This window comes from Phaenicophaeus curvirostris, chromosome 2 (assembly GCF_032191515.1).
Source record: "Phaenicophaeus curvirostris isolate KB17595 chromosome 2, BPBGC_Pcur_1.0, whole genome shotgun sequence".
Lineage (NCBI taxonomy): Eukaryota > Metazoa > Chordata > Aves > Cuculiformes > Cuculidae > Phaenicophaeus > Phaenicophaeus curvirostris.
Window position 1 is genome coordinate 85160535 of NC_091393.1, and position 17295 is coordinate 85177829.

Sequence of the window (17295 nt, forward strand, 5' to 3'; positions counted from 1 at the left end):
CCCTTGAAAAAGCTCTTTGGCAACAATGTAATACAGGGTAATACATGCTGATCAATCTCGTTAATCTCCACCTCCATTCCTTGTGCTTGCTTAGCAGCAGCAGATCAAGACTGCCAAGGCTCGGTGAATATGTGGATTTTTTAAGAGTATAGCAAAATTTATTTGCCAGGGCCAATTCTTAGTTCAGCAAGAACTAGGATAAATCCCTTAAAGATAAGTGTTGTGCCACTTGCAGGTACTTTGCATTCAGCTTTTTTTTAAGGGACTTGCAAAAGCTCGATGTAAGATTTGGAAAGAAATATTAAAAAGCATCAATGGAAAGGTGTTCAAAGAGTTACATGTTCTTCTGAGAGTCTGAAGTTTCAGACTCAGTTTAAATTCAAAATATAAGAGAGATACTCTACTGCTGTTATTTAAATAAAGAGAAAAACCTGCAGATTTTTAAGGGTTTTCTAGTTGGAAAATCATCGCTAGTGCAGGTAAGGACAGTTTGTTTGCTTCTTTAAAAAGGAGATCTTTTGCACTTATACTATTGGAATAACAGTCACAGTTTCTCTTAAAAAGAAAGCAGGTAAAGCTTCTGGTGCAGTCACTGCAAACACCTAGGAAAATGTCAAAAAAACAGTATCTTTCTCTTACCCTGTGTCAGCACAAGAGCTACGGGTGCTTTCCCATTTATCTTCCCTGTTCTATCCCCACCAGGGGAAGGAGCCCTCCCCTCAACCACTGTGTACAGGATAGCAAGTGAAATGAGGCCCCAGTTCCCAAGGAGCTGTGATGAGCAGCAGGACAGGCTGCTTTAACCCTTGCAGCATCCATATGGCTGCAGTGCAGTGGGGCTGAAGCAGGGGCCAACACAGAGTCCCCCTGAGGGCTTTGCTGCCTTGGTCAAGAGGTGCGTTAGAACCTGTGGCTGGGGGAAGAGGAGAAATCTGTGCGTTTCCACTACTTCTGGACAGCTCCTAATCCTCAACAAAAGAGCATCTATTTCTCCTGGGCTGGAGTAAGGCAAGTGCATAACAAGGCAGTGAGAATATCCTTAGGGAAAGGGCCCACAGAGACATCCTGATGATTAAAGGTGTCCCCATTCTCTTCCAAGAGATGTTTTGTTCACCTTGCAAACCACACTGCAAATCGATTGCTGCTAGAGAGCTCTGATAGCAAAAGCCAGCACAAGAACTAAAATGCGGATAGAGGAAATGGAGCCTCTTCTGCCTAACGGTTCTCTGGAAGGCTGAGGTTCAGATGTAGGTCTCAAGTAGAGATACATGGCCAGCAACCTGCCAGGACAGCCCTTGGGAACAGCGATGTGCCTGGAGCAGTATATAAGAGCATACATTTCCCCTACACTGCAGAAAACCATGCTCTGATATTGAATAATGTAGGCAGAAAATACAGCATTTTTGTAAAGGTTTTAGGTTGTTGGGCTGTACTGGAATTGGTGGCCACCAATACCTACTGAGCCTTTATAACCACTTCAGGCAGATGTGCCTCTGCACATGCTGGGGATGGTGGTAGGCAGGAACCGCAGCAGCAGCAGCCACACTGCTCTGCCTTGGAAGGTGGTTGCCTGGGGCGGATGTTGGCTAAAGCAAGGTATGGTGGCTCATGGGCTGAGCCTGCCTATTCTACTTGGTTTCCTCTCAGCAAGGGTCCTCGTTAGGACTTAAAACTAATCATGTTCCCTTCCCCTCCTTCCTCACAGGCTACAAAGAACAGGGGATCCCACAGCAGCTGTAGTGGCTGAGACAAGTATGGTCAGAGAAAACACGTCGAGAAATTTCCTTTGGCAGCTGTGGGCCACAGATCCTTTCATTACCATTTGTCTTTCTTCTTCCTTTTTTCTTTCCTTCTGTTTGAACCCGGTTCATCTGCCCATCCAGCGGAGCGGAGATTCAGAGCATCCGACGGAGACTTGCACTGATCCCACTGACCAGTAGAGATGGGGCAAGCACGGCATGGGTTAGGACTGGCCCTGACCAGCATGCTTTGGGTGGCTGAGGAGGAGGAGGAGGAGCCGGAGTAGGGTGCCTGGAGAAGGAGACATCCCTGGCAAAGCTGGCATCTGGGCAGACAGCTGAGCTGAATGAGCAGGAGATGCTACTCTTTCCTCCAAGGGGGAAGTAGCTGAAGACGTTTTGCCTCTGTTTTGTGCTTACCATTAAAAGAAACTAGCTGTGAACATCAGATGCCAAGGAGCTATTAATAGATCTATGTACAGAATGTGAAAGCAACCCAGTGGTACTTTTTTTGCCCCACTCCAAGAGTCCATCCTTGACTGCTTCATGGTAGTGGAGGGCTCAGTCTAGCCTCCTCTGCTGTCTATGTATATATGATGGTCAATGGAGCTCTGTCCTTGCAGATGTCTTGAGAAACATGCTTGCTGTAAATCTTATTGTACTGCCAAACACGCTGGGGCCTTTCCCTGCTTCCATCCACTGGCACCATGTGAAGATCAGACCTCCCCCTGGCCTCTGGGGAGACTTTATCTACCAAGGGACCTGTGCCCCACAGCACCTTGCCTCTAGGGTGGTGGGTGTAACCACGTACTGTCAAGAGGGTTTTCCTCCCCTCCCCCTGAAAGGGCTTTGCTGGAAGCATCTCCGTGATTTGGAAATGGATCCCCTTACAGCATGGTGTGTGTTCCTGGCTGAAGCAGCATCCCAGCTCCACTTCCCCAGGGTAAGTTCCCAACGCTTGAAGAAAATAACTTTGTGCTAACCAGGTGCTAGGTAGCAGTCATGGTTGGAAGGCCCATGGATAGTTAGAGTAGGGCTGCATTTTCCTGGTTTGAGTATGTGATGTACAGAGCTAAATTGGACATCCAGGTTGGAGTGGTCACTCTGCTCCTGGCTGGTGTTTCAGTAGGGTGAAAGGAGCTCAGCCAGGAGGTGCTAGTGGCAGCACCTGGATGCTTTTCCATTCCAAAAAGGTGGAGGAGGAACTCTGCTGAAAGTGAGCAAAACAAGGCTGCTGCCTGTGCCTAGGGAAGGTCCTCCCAGCAAGAGGAGCTTCACACAAACCCCCTGCTAAAACTATGAGCCACCCACATACGGGAGAGCTGAGACACACTTCCAGCCCTTTGCTCTTGCAGAAGCACAGCTGGTGGGCAAGCGGACAGCAACAAACCCTGCTGCCCTAAGAGATCCTGGCCTCTCCTATCGTGACAATTTGCTTTTAAGGCAAGTTTTCATTTTACATGCAAAGTAGATCCTCTCAGTTAAAATAACTCTTGTTACAGAGAGAAGTCAAACAGCAGCAGGTGCCCATAGCATGCATGTCTCCTTGTCTGGCCATCTGCAAGTAAGAAGTGCAGAAATGCCTGCCCGGCTTCAAAAACACTCATGTATATGCTTTGTGTTTAACCCTCCAAGACATCATTGGAGTATACTGAGCAGAACAGTCAGCACCTGCGGAGCGTGGAGGAGAGCCCTGCACTAGGCAGGGTGCCTGTCTGTGATCCCCCAGGGAGCTGATGGGGTAGGAAGCTCCTCTAGTGGTTACACCAGCAAGAAACATGGCTTGGCCTTGCTGCAGCCACACACACTCTCCTGACAACTGGACACCCACTGTCTTTAATGTGATACTTTTCCTCCTGGAAAGTTTCCTACCTGCCCAACAGCCACACTTTGCTGTGAGCCCACGGCCTGTGTAAAGCAGGTACCGATGCCTCACTGCGCTTCTTCCAGTTCATGAAATCTTTCCCCAGGGCCAATGATAAAGCACAATCCACAGTCCCAGTTAACTTGTGGTGGGACAGGACCTATCCAAACCACGTGTGTTTATCCAGTGCAGGCATCGGAGCTGATGATTGGCTTTTTCACTCCACTCTTCAGTGACTCTGTGCTATAAAAAGCTTTGGGCTGCCTGGACAGGAAAAGTGGGCAGAGACTCAGGAGCCTTGGGAGCACCAGCCTTCACTGTGGTCCTGGAGAACTGGCTCAAGCACTTCCCATGATCTCAGTGGCCATAATCAGAAGAACAAATGGAACTCCTATATAGTAAGGATGCAAATTTGTAACACAAACAACTCGTGTATTTTATTAAGTCAGACTTAGGGCAGAGCAGTGTATTTTGCAGACATTCCCTTTGTGCTTGTGCAGGTACTACTTTGAGTGTGGCTTGTCTGAGCTAACACGCTCAGCTAAATGCTGGCAAAACTGCACAAGCCCCACTGAGCACACATTCTACAGTGCATATAGACTATAGGAGATGGGTTTAAACTGACTCTTTGGCACACGGTCAGCAAGAAGAGAGGAAACAAATCAACATGAAATGGGTTTGTGGAAGGCCCTTCAGATTAAGTTTAAAGCAGTATTTCACTGCAATGTGCTGCTTCACCTGGTACAAACAGCTCAAGCAAGACTTTAGGGTTTGAATAATAACTCAAGCTGCATTTCTTTTACCTCTCACCCTAAACAGTGGCTCATACCACTGTACTGGCCAGCCAGAAACGGGTATTTAGCAACTACTTGTACTGAAATGGGGGTGCTGAGCACAGCTTTTTGAGCTGCCCCTCAGAAAGCAGAGGGGCAAACAGGAAAACTTCTCATTTGCAATTTTGTAATCTTCCTCATTGTAGGGGAAGATGGATTAAAACCATCATGTTTTAGAGACATGTATGTCACACGATGCAGGCTGCAGTGATGATCATCAGTGGGTGCCCCTTGTTAACCAAAGTGCTCAAGGGGAAAAGCAGCACAGTTATCCTGCCACAATGCTGTGCCACAGTGTGGTGTGGTTGCCTTGCTTTGCGGAGGAGAGTCTTGCAAGGCAGCAGAACATCGAAAAGTCAGCTCCTAGTAGTGCAAAAATGAAACCCAAGAGACATCTGACATCTGCGTTAGAGCCAAGGGACGAGCTCCTCAAGATTATCATTGCCACAGCAGTCACCAAAAGGATTTCTGCTCATTATGTTCAACAATTCCAACTCTAGACCATTTCTACCAACAGGACCAGTTAAGAGGGCGTTTCTCAGTGACCTGTTCTGTAGCGTCTGCAGCTGTGCCTTTCAGGACTGTACAGTTGTTACAGAATTGAGATTCAGCATTTACTGTGAGACAGAGTCCTTCCTTTCCCACCTGGGGAAAATAGGATCCTAACCAGGAGCAAACAGGAAAACAGTAGCACAGCTGGAAAACATCTTCACAGACTGCTGCTATGATTGGTGGGAGGTCTTTTTCTGAGGTTTGTAACTAGTCATCAAGCCACACAAACAACTTGCTAGTTCAGCTGCAGCAAGCAAGATGATCAAGGCCAATGATTACCCCTCACATCTGCCAAAACAGAAGAGGCAATTCAAGCACAATCTGTGAATGCTGCCTGAGCATTGAGTTAGTTGCGCTGTGGCCTTGGGATGGATATGCAGGAGCCTTTGCAGACATGGCTAACAAGTTTCTGTAGGCCAGCAGGTAGAGGTGTTGAAAAGTTAATGGGCAAAACCTTCAGGTGCACACGCTCTGGAACAGGAGCAGCCAAGTGTGGCTTGAGAACAACTTGTTCTGGTGCCTGTGAAGATGGATTCACTTTTAGAAGATGGATTTAAACATTTAGTGGCCAGGCAGTGCAGGGAGTCTCATTTTGGGGAGCATTAAACAAGCTTACATTTCACTGGGCATTGAACTGCTAGAGGTCCTGTAGCATCAGATGTCATACCAGCTGCAGATGCCCCATCCCAGAGGCCCAGCTCCTGTACATAAGGACTCCATGGAATATAAAGTGGCAGGATTCAGTCCTTGTCAGCATCACGAGGGTTTTGTTGGCCTTTCAGGCCACATTTGGTGCTGTCTGTACCTATACTCTAATGAGGACAGGAAAATCAGATTAGCTGGGGAAGGGCTTATATGGAAGCCCCATAATAACTTCCCATCCCCAGGACTGCTCTGGGACTCTAGAGAGAATTGCTTCTGTTACATCTATGTGCTGGCTGCATTTATTGCATGAGGGAGTTCGGTACCAGCAGCACTGTGCAGGAGACATATGGGATTTATAATTTACTTTCAGGTTTTGCTCTATAATTTTTTTTTCTTATTTTTGACCTTTTTATCATATTGGTGAAGATGAGAAAGCAGCCAACACACCACTCTGGAGGCTCCCAAATCTATCAAATGGATACCCAGGGCAAAAGGCTTTATTTCTGCCTGTCACAGGAATTTGCTTAGTTGATTTTAATTAGCATCAGATAGATTCCTACACTCTGCCTTAAGACAGAATCACATTTATAGATTTGCCTTGCTACCAGGACAAAGCACCAAATTGCCTTTTCCCCAAAACTGCCCCACTGCAGTGATAACGATGATTAAAACCTCTGCTTTTTCCAATAGTCCTGGTTTAGACCAGCACCCCCAAGCGTCCCGCAGCCCAGGTGTGTACAGCAACATGCTTTCACACAATGGCAAGCCCCTGAGCCTGGTTGCAGGTCTCTGTGTAGCAGGTAGTAGAAAGACATGGGCTGCAGTAAGTTCAGCGGCTAAGCTACAGGGCAAGGGTAGAGAAGCAGAGGCAACATATGGGATTTGAAGTCTTGGTGGTCTACAATTCATGGTGCCTACAATTCATGCATTGATGAAAAAAAAACATTCAGAAAAGACACAGCTATGAGTGTTGATTTGGAGCTTTCCCCCATCAGCAATGCCTGTCTTTCTCTTTAGGGCCAAGTTAATCACCCAGCGCTTTTACATCTCTTTTCGGAGCATCACAGAGAGAGGCCATCTCCTCCTGCAGACTCACCAACACTGAGGCTGGATAATTTGCCTCCCACTTGCAGGAGCCGTGCTGCATCGTCTCACTAGCACCTGCCAACCTGTACTGCGCTGCCACTGCAAACTGGCCTCTGACTCCTCATCAGTTTGATGAATGCTTGAGCTGGTCGAAAGCACACAGCACCAGGCTATCCTGATATTATCTTCCACTTTATAAATACATGTTTTGGTTGCCAGTCTTACTGCTAAAGAGCTATAGTAGGTAATGAAGAATAAATGCAATTGCTTCACCCCCATTTGCCAGTAACAGTATGTTCTGCCACTCTTCCCCAAATATGAAAACTGTGTCTTAAAAAAAAAAAAAAGGGCTTTAATGAAATAGTTCCTTGGTACTTGAACCCAGCCAGGCTGACGAGCTGATTTACTACTCTTTGTAAAGCAATTCCAGGCAGGAACAAAACCAAATGTGTTTTTTAAATATGTAGCTAGTTAACCAGTTTCATTCTGGGTCAGCCCAAGCATTTCAATACAAAGGGGGTTAATATTTTTTCTAAATTCATTGGTGTTGCCAAATCTATACATAATTTTGGAAAAAGTGCTATGGAACGTGGCCCCTGCACTCCTGGCCGTTTGCCTGTCTGACCACACTTGCTGCAGAGGGTTGGCATTGCTCTCAGCTGTGGCACACGTGCCTGGCAGTTGCAGCTGGGAAGATCAGTGGGCATTTGTGCTGGGAACAGCTCTGGCACACAGCCGTGTGGTAAGGAGTGTTAAACATGTGAGGTCCCTCCATCTGTGCCGCATCCTGTGCCTCCTGACACACAAAGCTGCATGTTCCTCCCTGCATGCATCAGCTGTCACACATTTCATTAAAGACCTTTCAGTTCTGCTGGAAATTGCCCCTTGCCGTAGTCTCGTCGTGACACAGTGGGCTCCATCAACCGGAAGCTGAAGTCACGGTCTTGTTCTTCAGGGGGCTGTTTTACTCGACCTTTGCCTTGCCTCCTACTTGTTTTGGGATGACGCTGCAGGTCATGAATGTGTATGCACTCCAGCCAGAGTATATTTAATTACTATTCAATCCAAACTACATCATCTACAAGACACTACAAAGAATACATAGACATTTAATGCCCAGACACAAGGGGAGCTAAAAGCTTGGCTAGGTCTGATATTCCTCTCAGTCAAAAGCAATGGCTTCTCCCATGTGCTTGCTAATCATGGCATGATAAAACAGCCCTGTGTTTTGTAGCTCTTCAAGCTCACACACACAATGCACTTTCAGACAGCACTGCAATTTATCTTCCAAACTGGTAACAGCATTTCCACCCCACTGTGGGGCTAGCGTGCTGTAAACCCCTAGGTGACAGTGGTATCAGCTGAACCACTTAGTTACAGTGAATGCCCCAGGAGCCCATACCACAAAGCCATCCTTCCTCCTCTCGTCATCCATGTACATAACTAGAGCTAGGATAAAATTCAGTCCTGCTTCTCTTGCACCTACCCACCAGACACAGGGAAGTAACACACATACCCCAGCACCACCTATCTCCTCCACCAAACAGTGCAGTGGGATGTAAGGGCTTCACATAGACTCTAGGACCAACAAAGAGAGAGCAGCCCAATCCATCTTCCAACTCAAGGATGCTTCCGGCAGGCAGGTCAAAGGCAGTGCGTGTTTGGGCTTGGGATCGAAACAGGGGCTCATGTCAACTGGCACTGCCTGGAGGGATGGGCAGCACTTCTCCAAATATCCAGCTAGTAAGCCCATCCTGATTTGCTCCTCCCTTTTCACCCCCAGACCATGTACAGACACAGGCGCTACTCCACAGGCTGGGAGGTGATAAGTTGTCCATCAGTGTCACAAGTCCGTGTTATCCTTGAGTTTGGCTATGCTTGGGTGTGTTGGGTTTTTCCCAACACAGGGAATGGAGGGAATGGGTGCCATTTGCATCCTAGTGGTGAGACCACCTTTCGTTTTTGTGCCAGAGACCAAATTAAGGGATTACAGAGGACCATTTGTGTGCCTATTTATATTGCCATGTATTGGATTGTGACTTGCTATGTTTTGATACTGTGGATTTTTTTTTTTTAAAGTTAAATATATTCTGTTGCTGGACAGCTGGAATGAAGTGCAGAGTCTCTTTACGTAGCCTGGAGAAACCCAATCAGCCCTGCATCAAAATAGGTCTTCCTTCTCCCACCAGCTGGGGGGTGGAGAGCATCCAGTAGACACCAACCCACACTCACACCACCTGAGGAGGGGAGGGAGGGGCCAGGGCATGGCTTTCCTAAAGAAGTAATGTCCCAGAGCCTTACAGGGAAGCAGAGGGCTGGTGAAGAGCCTTACCTGCACCTCTGAAATTGAGACAAGGGGGAAAGCCACCCTGCCATTCCCCCGTGCACAAGCCTATCAGCAGTCGTCACCTGGATTTTCTTTGTGGTTTTAACACTTTAAAATCACTCCTTGTATGAGAGAAGCCCCCACGCTGCTCATGCAGGACAGGTGATGAGACTGAAGCAAAGTGTGGCCCTGGACAAGTGGGAGAGCGCACCCACTGAGCGAGGCTAGGGGATGTAGCCCTTAGGAAGATGATAGCACAAATCCCTCTTCATCCACCCTTGCAAGTAGTGCCCAGCTCAGACCATTAGTAACCAACTGGCCCCATTTCTTGAGAAATCGTAGAACCGTAGAATATCCTGAGTCGAAAGAGTCCCACAAGGATCATTGAGTCAAATTCCTGTCCCTGCATAGTACAACCCCAACATTCACACTGTGTGTCTGAGGGTGTTGTCCAAATGCTTCTTGAATATTGTTAGGCTTAGCACCGTGACTTCTTCCCCAGGGTGCCTGTTCCAGTGCTCCACCACACTCTGGGTGAAGAACCTTTTCCTAATATCCAACCTAAACCTCCCCTGGCACAGCTTCCTGCCATTCTCTCAGGTCCTATCATTGGTCACCAGAGAGAAGAGATCAGCGCTTGCTCTTCCCTTGTGAGGAAGCAGTAAACTGCTATGAGGCAACCCCTCACTCTTCTTGTGGATGAACAGATCAAGTGACTTCAGCCACTCCTCATACGACTTCCCCTCTGGACCCTTTACCAGCTTTGTGGCCTCCTCTGGGCATTCTCCAGTAGCTTGAAATCCTCTTTATACTGTGGCACCCAAAACCACACATGATACTCAAGGTCAGGCGGCACCAGTGCAGAGTAGAGCAGGACGACCGCCTCCCTTGACCAGATAGCAATGCTGGACACAGTTGGCCTCTTGGCTGCCAGGGCACTGCTGGCTCATGTTCAACTTGCCATCAACCAGAACCCCCAAATCCCGTTCCGTAGGGCTGCTCTCTATATCAAGGGGGTCTTCAATGGAACTCAGGGGGGCGAATTCAGGTTTGGTGCAAGACCAGCAAAAAGGGTCCTCTCACACCCCATGACTTTGAAGGAACCCAGTAGGTGAGGCAGAAAGTTGCATTTCACTTGCCACATCCTTTTATTAAAGGAATTTCTTCACCAGCCCTTGGCACGGGAAGCTCTGGCTCCTGCCAGTAGCCCTGGCCATGGCCGTCACTGGCTGACACAGCAGCTGCCATCAGGGGGAGGTTTGCTGCCTGCCTGCAGCGGCTTCCGAGTTCCCCTTCATTCCATACAAACACACATAAACCCCAACATGGTCTGGCTCTCTTTCACCAACAGACATTATTCTAAGTGTTACTATTTTAAGCTATGGGGCGTCTATGTCCCAGGAGGGATGTAGCCAGGCTGGCTCTGCTGGCTGCCCCTCCAATATGCCTACTTTGTTCTCAGTGCTGTAGAAGATGTTTAATGCGCCCCTTCCACCAGGACCTGAGCAGCCCAAAATTTGAGCCCGGTGGGGCTCAGCAGGCAGTGCCTTGCTCATGGTCACGTCAGGTATAATGCTGCTCCTGCCCATACCTGGGGAAGCTGTTGTTTGGGTCCATGCTGCCCACCTGGAGCCTTCTCAGCATGCAGCACCAAGTTGCTGGGGGCTGAGGCACCTTCAGTTGCCTCCAGCCCTGCCAAGTTGCTCTATCTCAGGAGAAAGTGGAATTAAAATCTAAGACTGACTTCAAGACCTCTTCTGCTTCTTCCCCAAATGGAAAATAATTTCCTTGGAGGTCTAATTTTAGAAAAAGGCTGTTTCTATTTACTCTAATGGTGGGTTTAAGGGAAAGTTGGGTACTCCCATGTGTTTGATTACAGCAGGGCTGCCCCTGATACTGTGGAAACCAGGGGGGAGGGGGGCCAGGGGGACCATGGATGAGCCTCCTGCGGAGAGGCAGGCTCTGATGGGGTTTTTTGGGTGCACCAGCTGTGATGCAGGGGCACAAGGAAAGACCAAACCTTCAACTTCTGCTTGCAGGATTGCCTTTTCCCATGAGGGTCATCCAGCCAAAGCAAGATGAGGATATTTTTCTCAGCAGCAACAACCACTTTATTTTTCAGAACTGCTGCTGTTTTGCTGCTATTCAATTCAAACAAGAATAAGAAGAGATAAAGAGGGATGGTTTACTAAAATCTCCCTACCCACCCCTGCAGAGAATAACACACAGATCCTCCTCACCCCCTGCCGAGCTCCTCGTGTTTTGCCACTTCAGCTCTTTGCTCAATTTATGCCGTGCCAAGCAGGTCATGCAGGGGAATGTCACCCCCCTGCTGCTGGGGGTGGGGAGGTGGCACATGAGATAGGGGCCTCTCCCACAGCCCCAGCTTGGGTTTCCCTGCTGGACCATGGCTTATCTCTGCCATGTGTTTCCCTCCAGCTCCTAGAAAACCCTGCACCCACCACACCCACCGCTGCCCCCAGCTACTGGCAGTCCCCAGTAGCAGGAGCTGAGCCAAGCCAACCCTTCCCAATTGCATTGCTGTAACCCTCGTGGACATCACTGAGTAAGAACATGCATCTCTGCATTCTGCTGCTCCTCTGGGCAGCCAAGAGCAGGCACAGGAGAGATTTTTCTGGTGCAGGTTTCTAGCAGAGCATGTGGACAGCTGCTGTACCTGAAAGTACAGCAAGCCATTGCGAGGTGCTGCTCGCCTTCGCATGTGGTTAGAGCCCTTCCCACAGGTACTGCCTTCTTCCCTCACTCTTCTGGGGGCATGAAAAATAAAAGAAGAGTGAATTTAACACTTACAGAAGATATTGCACTGACAGCACTGCTGTGGGCAATGTTTTTTAGCCACAGATCCTTTACAAAGGGAAACAGAATCTGTAGCATGTCTCTGGCTTGCTGCTACAGATGTGTGTTGCTTTTCCTTCTGAAATGGTTATTTATAAATGGTGAAATGGAATATCAACTGCAATGTGTTAAAAAAACATATTAAGGACTAAGATAACAATAATGACCCTTATTTTCTTGTCATCCAGACTCGTTGAGGTTGGCCACACAGATATGGCTATACCATAACAACTCTGTGTGGGATTGATCTCATCCCCCCTTGACATGCAATGAGGTTCCAGGCATAAAGCCTGCTTGTCACTTTGGAAAACTATGAATATGAAAACACCTCTGTGTATATAAATTTCTCCAAAATCACTGTTGGGCAGAAGCACTCTGAGGATGAATCCCGAATCTTCTCCAGCACTGTATAAAGTGTACCTGCCTTAATGGTTAAATTAAACAATTAAGCCTAAGTTTCTTTGTTTCACTTCTCCTGGTCCCTTGTCCAACCCAAACCCCAATTTTGCAAGAGAAGCAGCTGTTTGTGTATGTCCTTGCAGGATAAGTCCCCAGATTCTTGTTAGGCATAGAAAACACCTCAGATCAAAAGCACCGCCTGGCAGGAAGGACAGTTGTTAGAAATTAAAGTTTTTGCTTTTTTTTTAATGGCTCCTGTCACCTGTTTAAGTAAATAATTTTTTGCCTCTGTTTCCCCTTGTGCTTCTTTGTCCAAGTCGTTTCAAGTGTAAGATTTTTACATTAAGGAAAGCATTGAACACCCTAACAATGGGAGCTGACCCCAGGGTTTGCAGGACTGACGCCATTAATACACACAAAATTAATGGCATGAGATACCAAATCCCATCTAACAGGAAGCACCAGCCCTGAGCAGGCAGCAGATTGATGCTGGCAGCAGGATGAGCTGGTGGGGCCTAAGATGTGCATCTCCTACTGAGCTTTATCCAGTACTGTCCGGCATGGGATTTACTGCAGAGCCTCCTCCTCAGACTTTGTGTTCAAATTTGCATCAGCAGCAGCTCTCCTGTGCTCTCTGGCTGCTCTGGGGCAGAAGCACAGTTTTTCCTGGAGGGGAGCAGAAGCCACGCAAGACGGGTCCCCTACGAGTGATGAGAGACATGAAATGACAAATGCTGCTAAGTATAAAAGCAAAACCAGCCCCTGGGGCATCTCTTGGTGCAGTACATCTTCACATTTGACAGAGAGCCTCCTTTGCCCTGCTCCAGTGCCAGACAGCATAACTTGTTGTTGGAGTCAGGAGCTTGAAGTACAGGAGATAGTAACCCCATGTCCCCAGTCCCACCATGGGGGTGGGTGAACAGGCTGCCCAGGAAGGTGGTTGAGTCACCTTCCCTGGAGGTGTTTAAGGGACGGGTGGATGAGGTGCTGAGGGGCATGGTTTAGTGTTTGATAGGAATGGTTGGACTCGATGATCCAGTGGGTCTCTTCCAACCTGGTGATTCTATGATTCTATGACAGGGTTTGTCCCTGAGGTCCCAAGGTAGGCACCTCATGCTGCCTGTGGGAGTGGACTGCAACTACTTCCACAGACTTAAAACTATGCAGGAAAAGCACAAACCAAACCAAGAGATACCACAGGGGGGCTCTGTCCATCTTTCCCATTTGCAGGATTTAAAAAAAATATTTTTTTTTTTTTACATTTCACAATAGCAAAGAACAAATTTGTATTTTTTAAGGCCAAGGAAGAGAACGAAGCGCAGACCCAAATGAAATGAGGTAATGTAAGTCAGAAAGCTGTCTCTCAGAATGGCAAGGACTGTCCCTCGGGGGCATGGGGTGCCGGGCTCACAGAGGGGCGCAGCGAGGGGAAATGCATTTCCCCAGTCTCTCACTCCCAGAAACAGGACTCTCTACCCAGAAATAGGATGCGAGCAGCATGAAGCTCTTCATCCCCCCTACTCCAGCGGGGATCCCAGGTGGAGCTAATACAAAAAGTAGCTACTATTACAAGAAGTGGATTACCTTTTATTTAACCTAAAGTAGAACTAAGGTTCATCTAAGTAATTGTGTTCTTTGGAAGTCAGACAGAAGGTCCCTCTGAGAGCACGTTTTGTCTCAAGCAGCGTTTTCCCAGACCCTGTTCACTCTTCGGAGATGATAACGCCTCGTGTGCGGTGTGATCTGTGCTGGGCAGCTGTCTCTGCTTCTGCCGTCACCTGTTTGCAGCCCTTCCCCATCTCAAAGGCAAGGGCAGGAGAGCTGGAGCCAAAGCTCCAAATCAGCAAGAGCTTTGACTGTTGTGAATGAAGTTCATGAGAACATTAAAATGGAAAGTAACAGGATATGCATAAGATTTCTGGGAAAATTTATCCATGTGCATGTGAGTGGGAAATCCATCCTGTCGCAGGCTGTCTCGCTGCCCGCGGTGGGTGGGGATCACCGGGGATCACCCCCTCGTGTTGCCCAGCCCTGAGAAAGGGCGCTCGCTTTCCATAACTCCAAAACGAGTCTCCGAGAGTTTTATTGGCCGGCTGGGAGGGGTGTTCATCGATTGTAGACGCCCCTAGCTCCCAGCGGGAGCACGGACACGGGACTCCCAAGTCCCACAAGTGCCGGGGAGCGGCGCAGGTCCCAGCGCCGTGAGGGCCGGGCCCAGGCGGGGCCGGGCCTGCTCCCCCCGCGCCGGGCGCCGCGGCAGCACCGCCCCCTGCCGGCCCGGGGAGGCGCCGGGGCCGCTCCCTCTGCGGCCGGGCGGGCTGGGGAAGGGGCAGCCCTTGCAGAGCCCCGGTAGGAGTCAGAGCCCGACAGGAGCCCCCACAGCAGGACACCAGCAGACACGTTATTTCCGAACCAGCAGGGACCTGGAGCGGTCAGCGCTTCCCCGAGCGAGAGCTCAGGTGAAGCACATGCCTTACAGCTTTGTGGAACGAGACCTTCTAGCGACCTTCCAGTACCTGAATGGGGCTACAAGAAAGCCGGGGAGGGACTTTTTATAAAGGCTTGTAGTGATAGGACTGGGGGCAATGGATATAAACTGGAGAGGGGAAGATTTAGACTAGACATAAGGAGGAAATTCTTCACAATGAGGGCAATGAGGCCCTGGCACCGGTTGCCCAGGGAAGCTGTAGATGCCCCATCCCTGAAAGTGCTTAAGCCAGGTTGGATGGGAGTTTGAGCAGCCTGGTCTGGTGGAAGGTATCTCTGCCTCTGGTGGGGGGATAGAATTAGATGATCTTTGAGTTCCCTTCCAACCCAAACCATCTTATGTCTCTATGATTCCCAGGGTGCTCAGCACCTCCAGATGCTCTGTGGCTTCCCTGGCAGCCCCCTGCAAAGCCACTCCTGCCACAGCACCCCCAGAAACACCAGAACTCTTGGGATGAGATACAAAGGCAGGTGCTTTCCCACCCTTCCTCCCTCTTCACCTGGCACCTACAGTGCTGGTACAGCAGGCGGGGGACAGGGCCCTGCGCAAACCCCAAAGGTGCTGCTGCCAGCTTCCAAGCTGCCAGACTCACCTTGCCCTTAAGGGTAACAGTAAGGGCTTTCCATGGGAAAAAGCCTATCGCTGACAGCATTAAACCCAAAGCTGCAGCAACTCATTGTCCTGCACTTCAGCATAAAACAAAACATAAACCAAACCAACAACAACAAAAAAAGGCCACAAAGCAAATAATATACCCCACCAAAATAAAATATAAACAAAACCAAACCCTCTCTGACACAGCCATATTTTCCCACACCTTCATTTATGGCCAGCAGTATTTAAGCAACTTAATTAATTTGTTTAACTGATTAAGATCCTCCTTTCGGGGTCTTATTGCTTAGGTAGTGCAAGTCTCTCCAGCCCTTTCCTAAGACAGGGGCTCTGGCTGGGGTGCTAGGCAGTGGCGCTGCTTTCTATCATCCATAGTAGGGGCAAAACACCTCCTGAGGGACTTTCTGGAAACCCCAAAGCCACACTGGCTGGTGACACTAACACCTCACAAGCTTCAGGCATTTTCAGAGACTGCAACTCCTAGCTGGGACCCAGTGACTCCTTATTTACAGGAGGTTCATTCTTGCAAGTAGTACCTAATTAGATAATTAATTGCATAAATAATTGCATAATAAAATTGCATAAGCAAGCTGCCTTCACCCTCATGGCACTGCTGGAGGTGCTGGGAGACTCCATGCAGTAACAGTGGAGTATTCTTTGTTGTGTTAATATAAGCGCTGGCTTCTCTCGTGTATATTATCAATACAAGGCCAAGTGGAAGGTCCTACACCTGGGCTGGGGCAACCTGTGGTTTCAGTACAGGATGGGGGATGTTGTGATTGAGAGCAGCCCTGCAGAGAAGGAGTTGGGCGTGCTGGCTGATGAGAAGCTTGACATGAGCCAGCAATGTGTGCTTGCAGCGCAGAACGCCAACCGCCTCCTGGGCTACACCTAAAGAAGCTTGGCCAGCAGGTCAAGGGAGGCAATTCTGACCCTCTACTCCACTCTTGCGAGACCTCACCTGGAGTATTGTGTCCAGATCTGGAATCCTCAGCATAAGAAGGATATGGAACTGTTGCAACAGGTCCAGAGGAGAGCACAAGGATGATCTGAGGGCTTGGAGCACCTCTGCTATGAGGACAGGCTGACAGAGTTGGGGCTGTTCAGTCTGGAGAAGAGAAGGCCCCAGGAAGACCTTAGAGCAGCCTTCCAGTACCTGAAGGGGAATACAAGCAAGCTGGAGATGGACTTTTTACAAGGGCATGGAGTGATAGGACGAGAGGGGATGGCTTTAAATTGGAGAGGGGAAGATTTAGACTAGACATAAGGAGGAAATTCTTCACGATGAGGGCAGTGATGCACTGGCACAGGTTGCCCAGGGAAGCTGTGGCTGCCCCATCCCTTGAAGTGTTCAAGGCCAGGTTGGATGGGGCCTTGAGAAGCCTGGTCTGGTGGGAGATGTCCCTGCCCATGGCAGGGGGCTTGGAACTGGATGGGCTTTAAGGTTCCTTCCAACCCAAACCATTCTACAATACCTGAAGTGGCAGGGAGTCTGTGGCTTTGCTTTGGAGGTGCAGCAAAGCCAGGTGGAAGGCAAGCAGGGTCCTTCCTCTGGTGCATGACACACTGTGCCAGCAGCCCCAGCTTGGCACTGGGTCTGTCCCTTTCCAATCCAGAGCTCAAACTTTACAGTCAGCAGGTGCTAGCACTCAATTATGAGCAGTTTCTTTCCCTGACTTATTCCGTTTCCCTCTCCACCACAATGTTGTGGTGATTCCTTAACCCTCAAGAGAGGATTTTTCAGAATAGAGTCGAGGTTCTTATTCTTTACCTCCTCATTTTGCATTTTAGGGTACAGCTGAGTAAGTTTTGGAGGCTTTTGTTTTCCTCCATAGGTAGGAGGAGCAGTCACCGTTGAGATTTCCAGTAGCCCCCAGGAACTGGAGCTGTAAGTA

The 17295-nt window shown here is 48.9% G+C and overlaps 1 protein-coding gene across 5 annotated transcripts in view; it reads left to right on the top strand.

The window, feature by feature from the left end:
- STUM (stum, mechanosensory transduction mediator homolog) overlaps nucleotides 1–8829 on the top strand; it is a 58750-nt gene extending 49921 nt beyond the window's left edge. Inside the window, exons 4-5 of one of the 5 annotated variants that reach the window (XR_011337053.1) lie at nucleotides 1706–2682; nucleotides 6651–8829. Coding sequence is in view for 3 of the 5 variants with exons in the window: in XM_069852755.1 (XP_069708856.1) it covers nucleotides 1884–1924 (41 nt within the window). In the remaining 2 variants the exon portion in view is untranslated. Of the gene's footprint in view, nucleotides 1–1705; nucleotides 2683–6650 lie in introns of those variants that run through there. The other 4 variants (XR_011337054.1, XM_069852755.1, XM_069852754.1 and 1 more) reach the window with 4 other exon arrangements.
- The last annotated feature ends 8466 nt before the right edge of the window (nucleotides 8830–17295 follow it).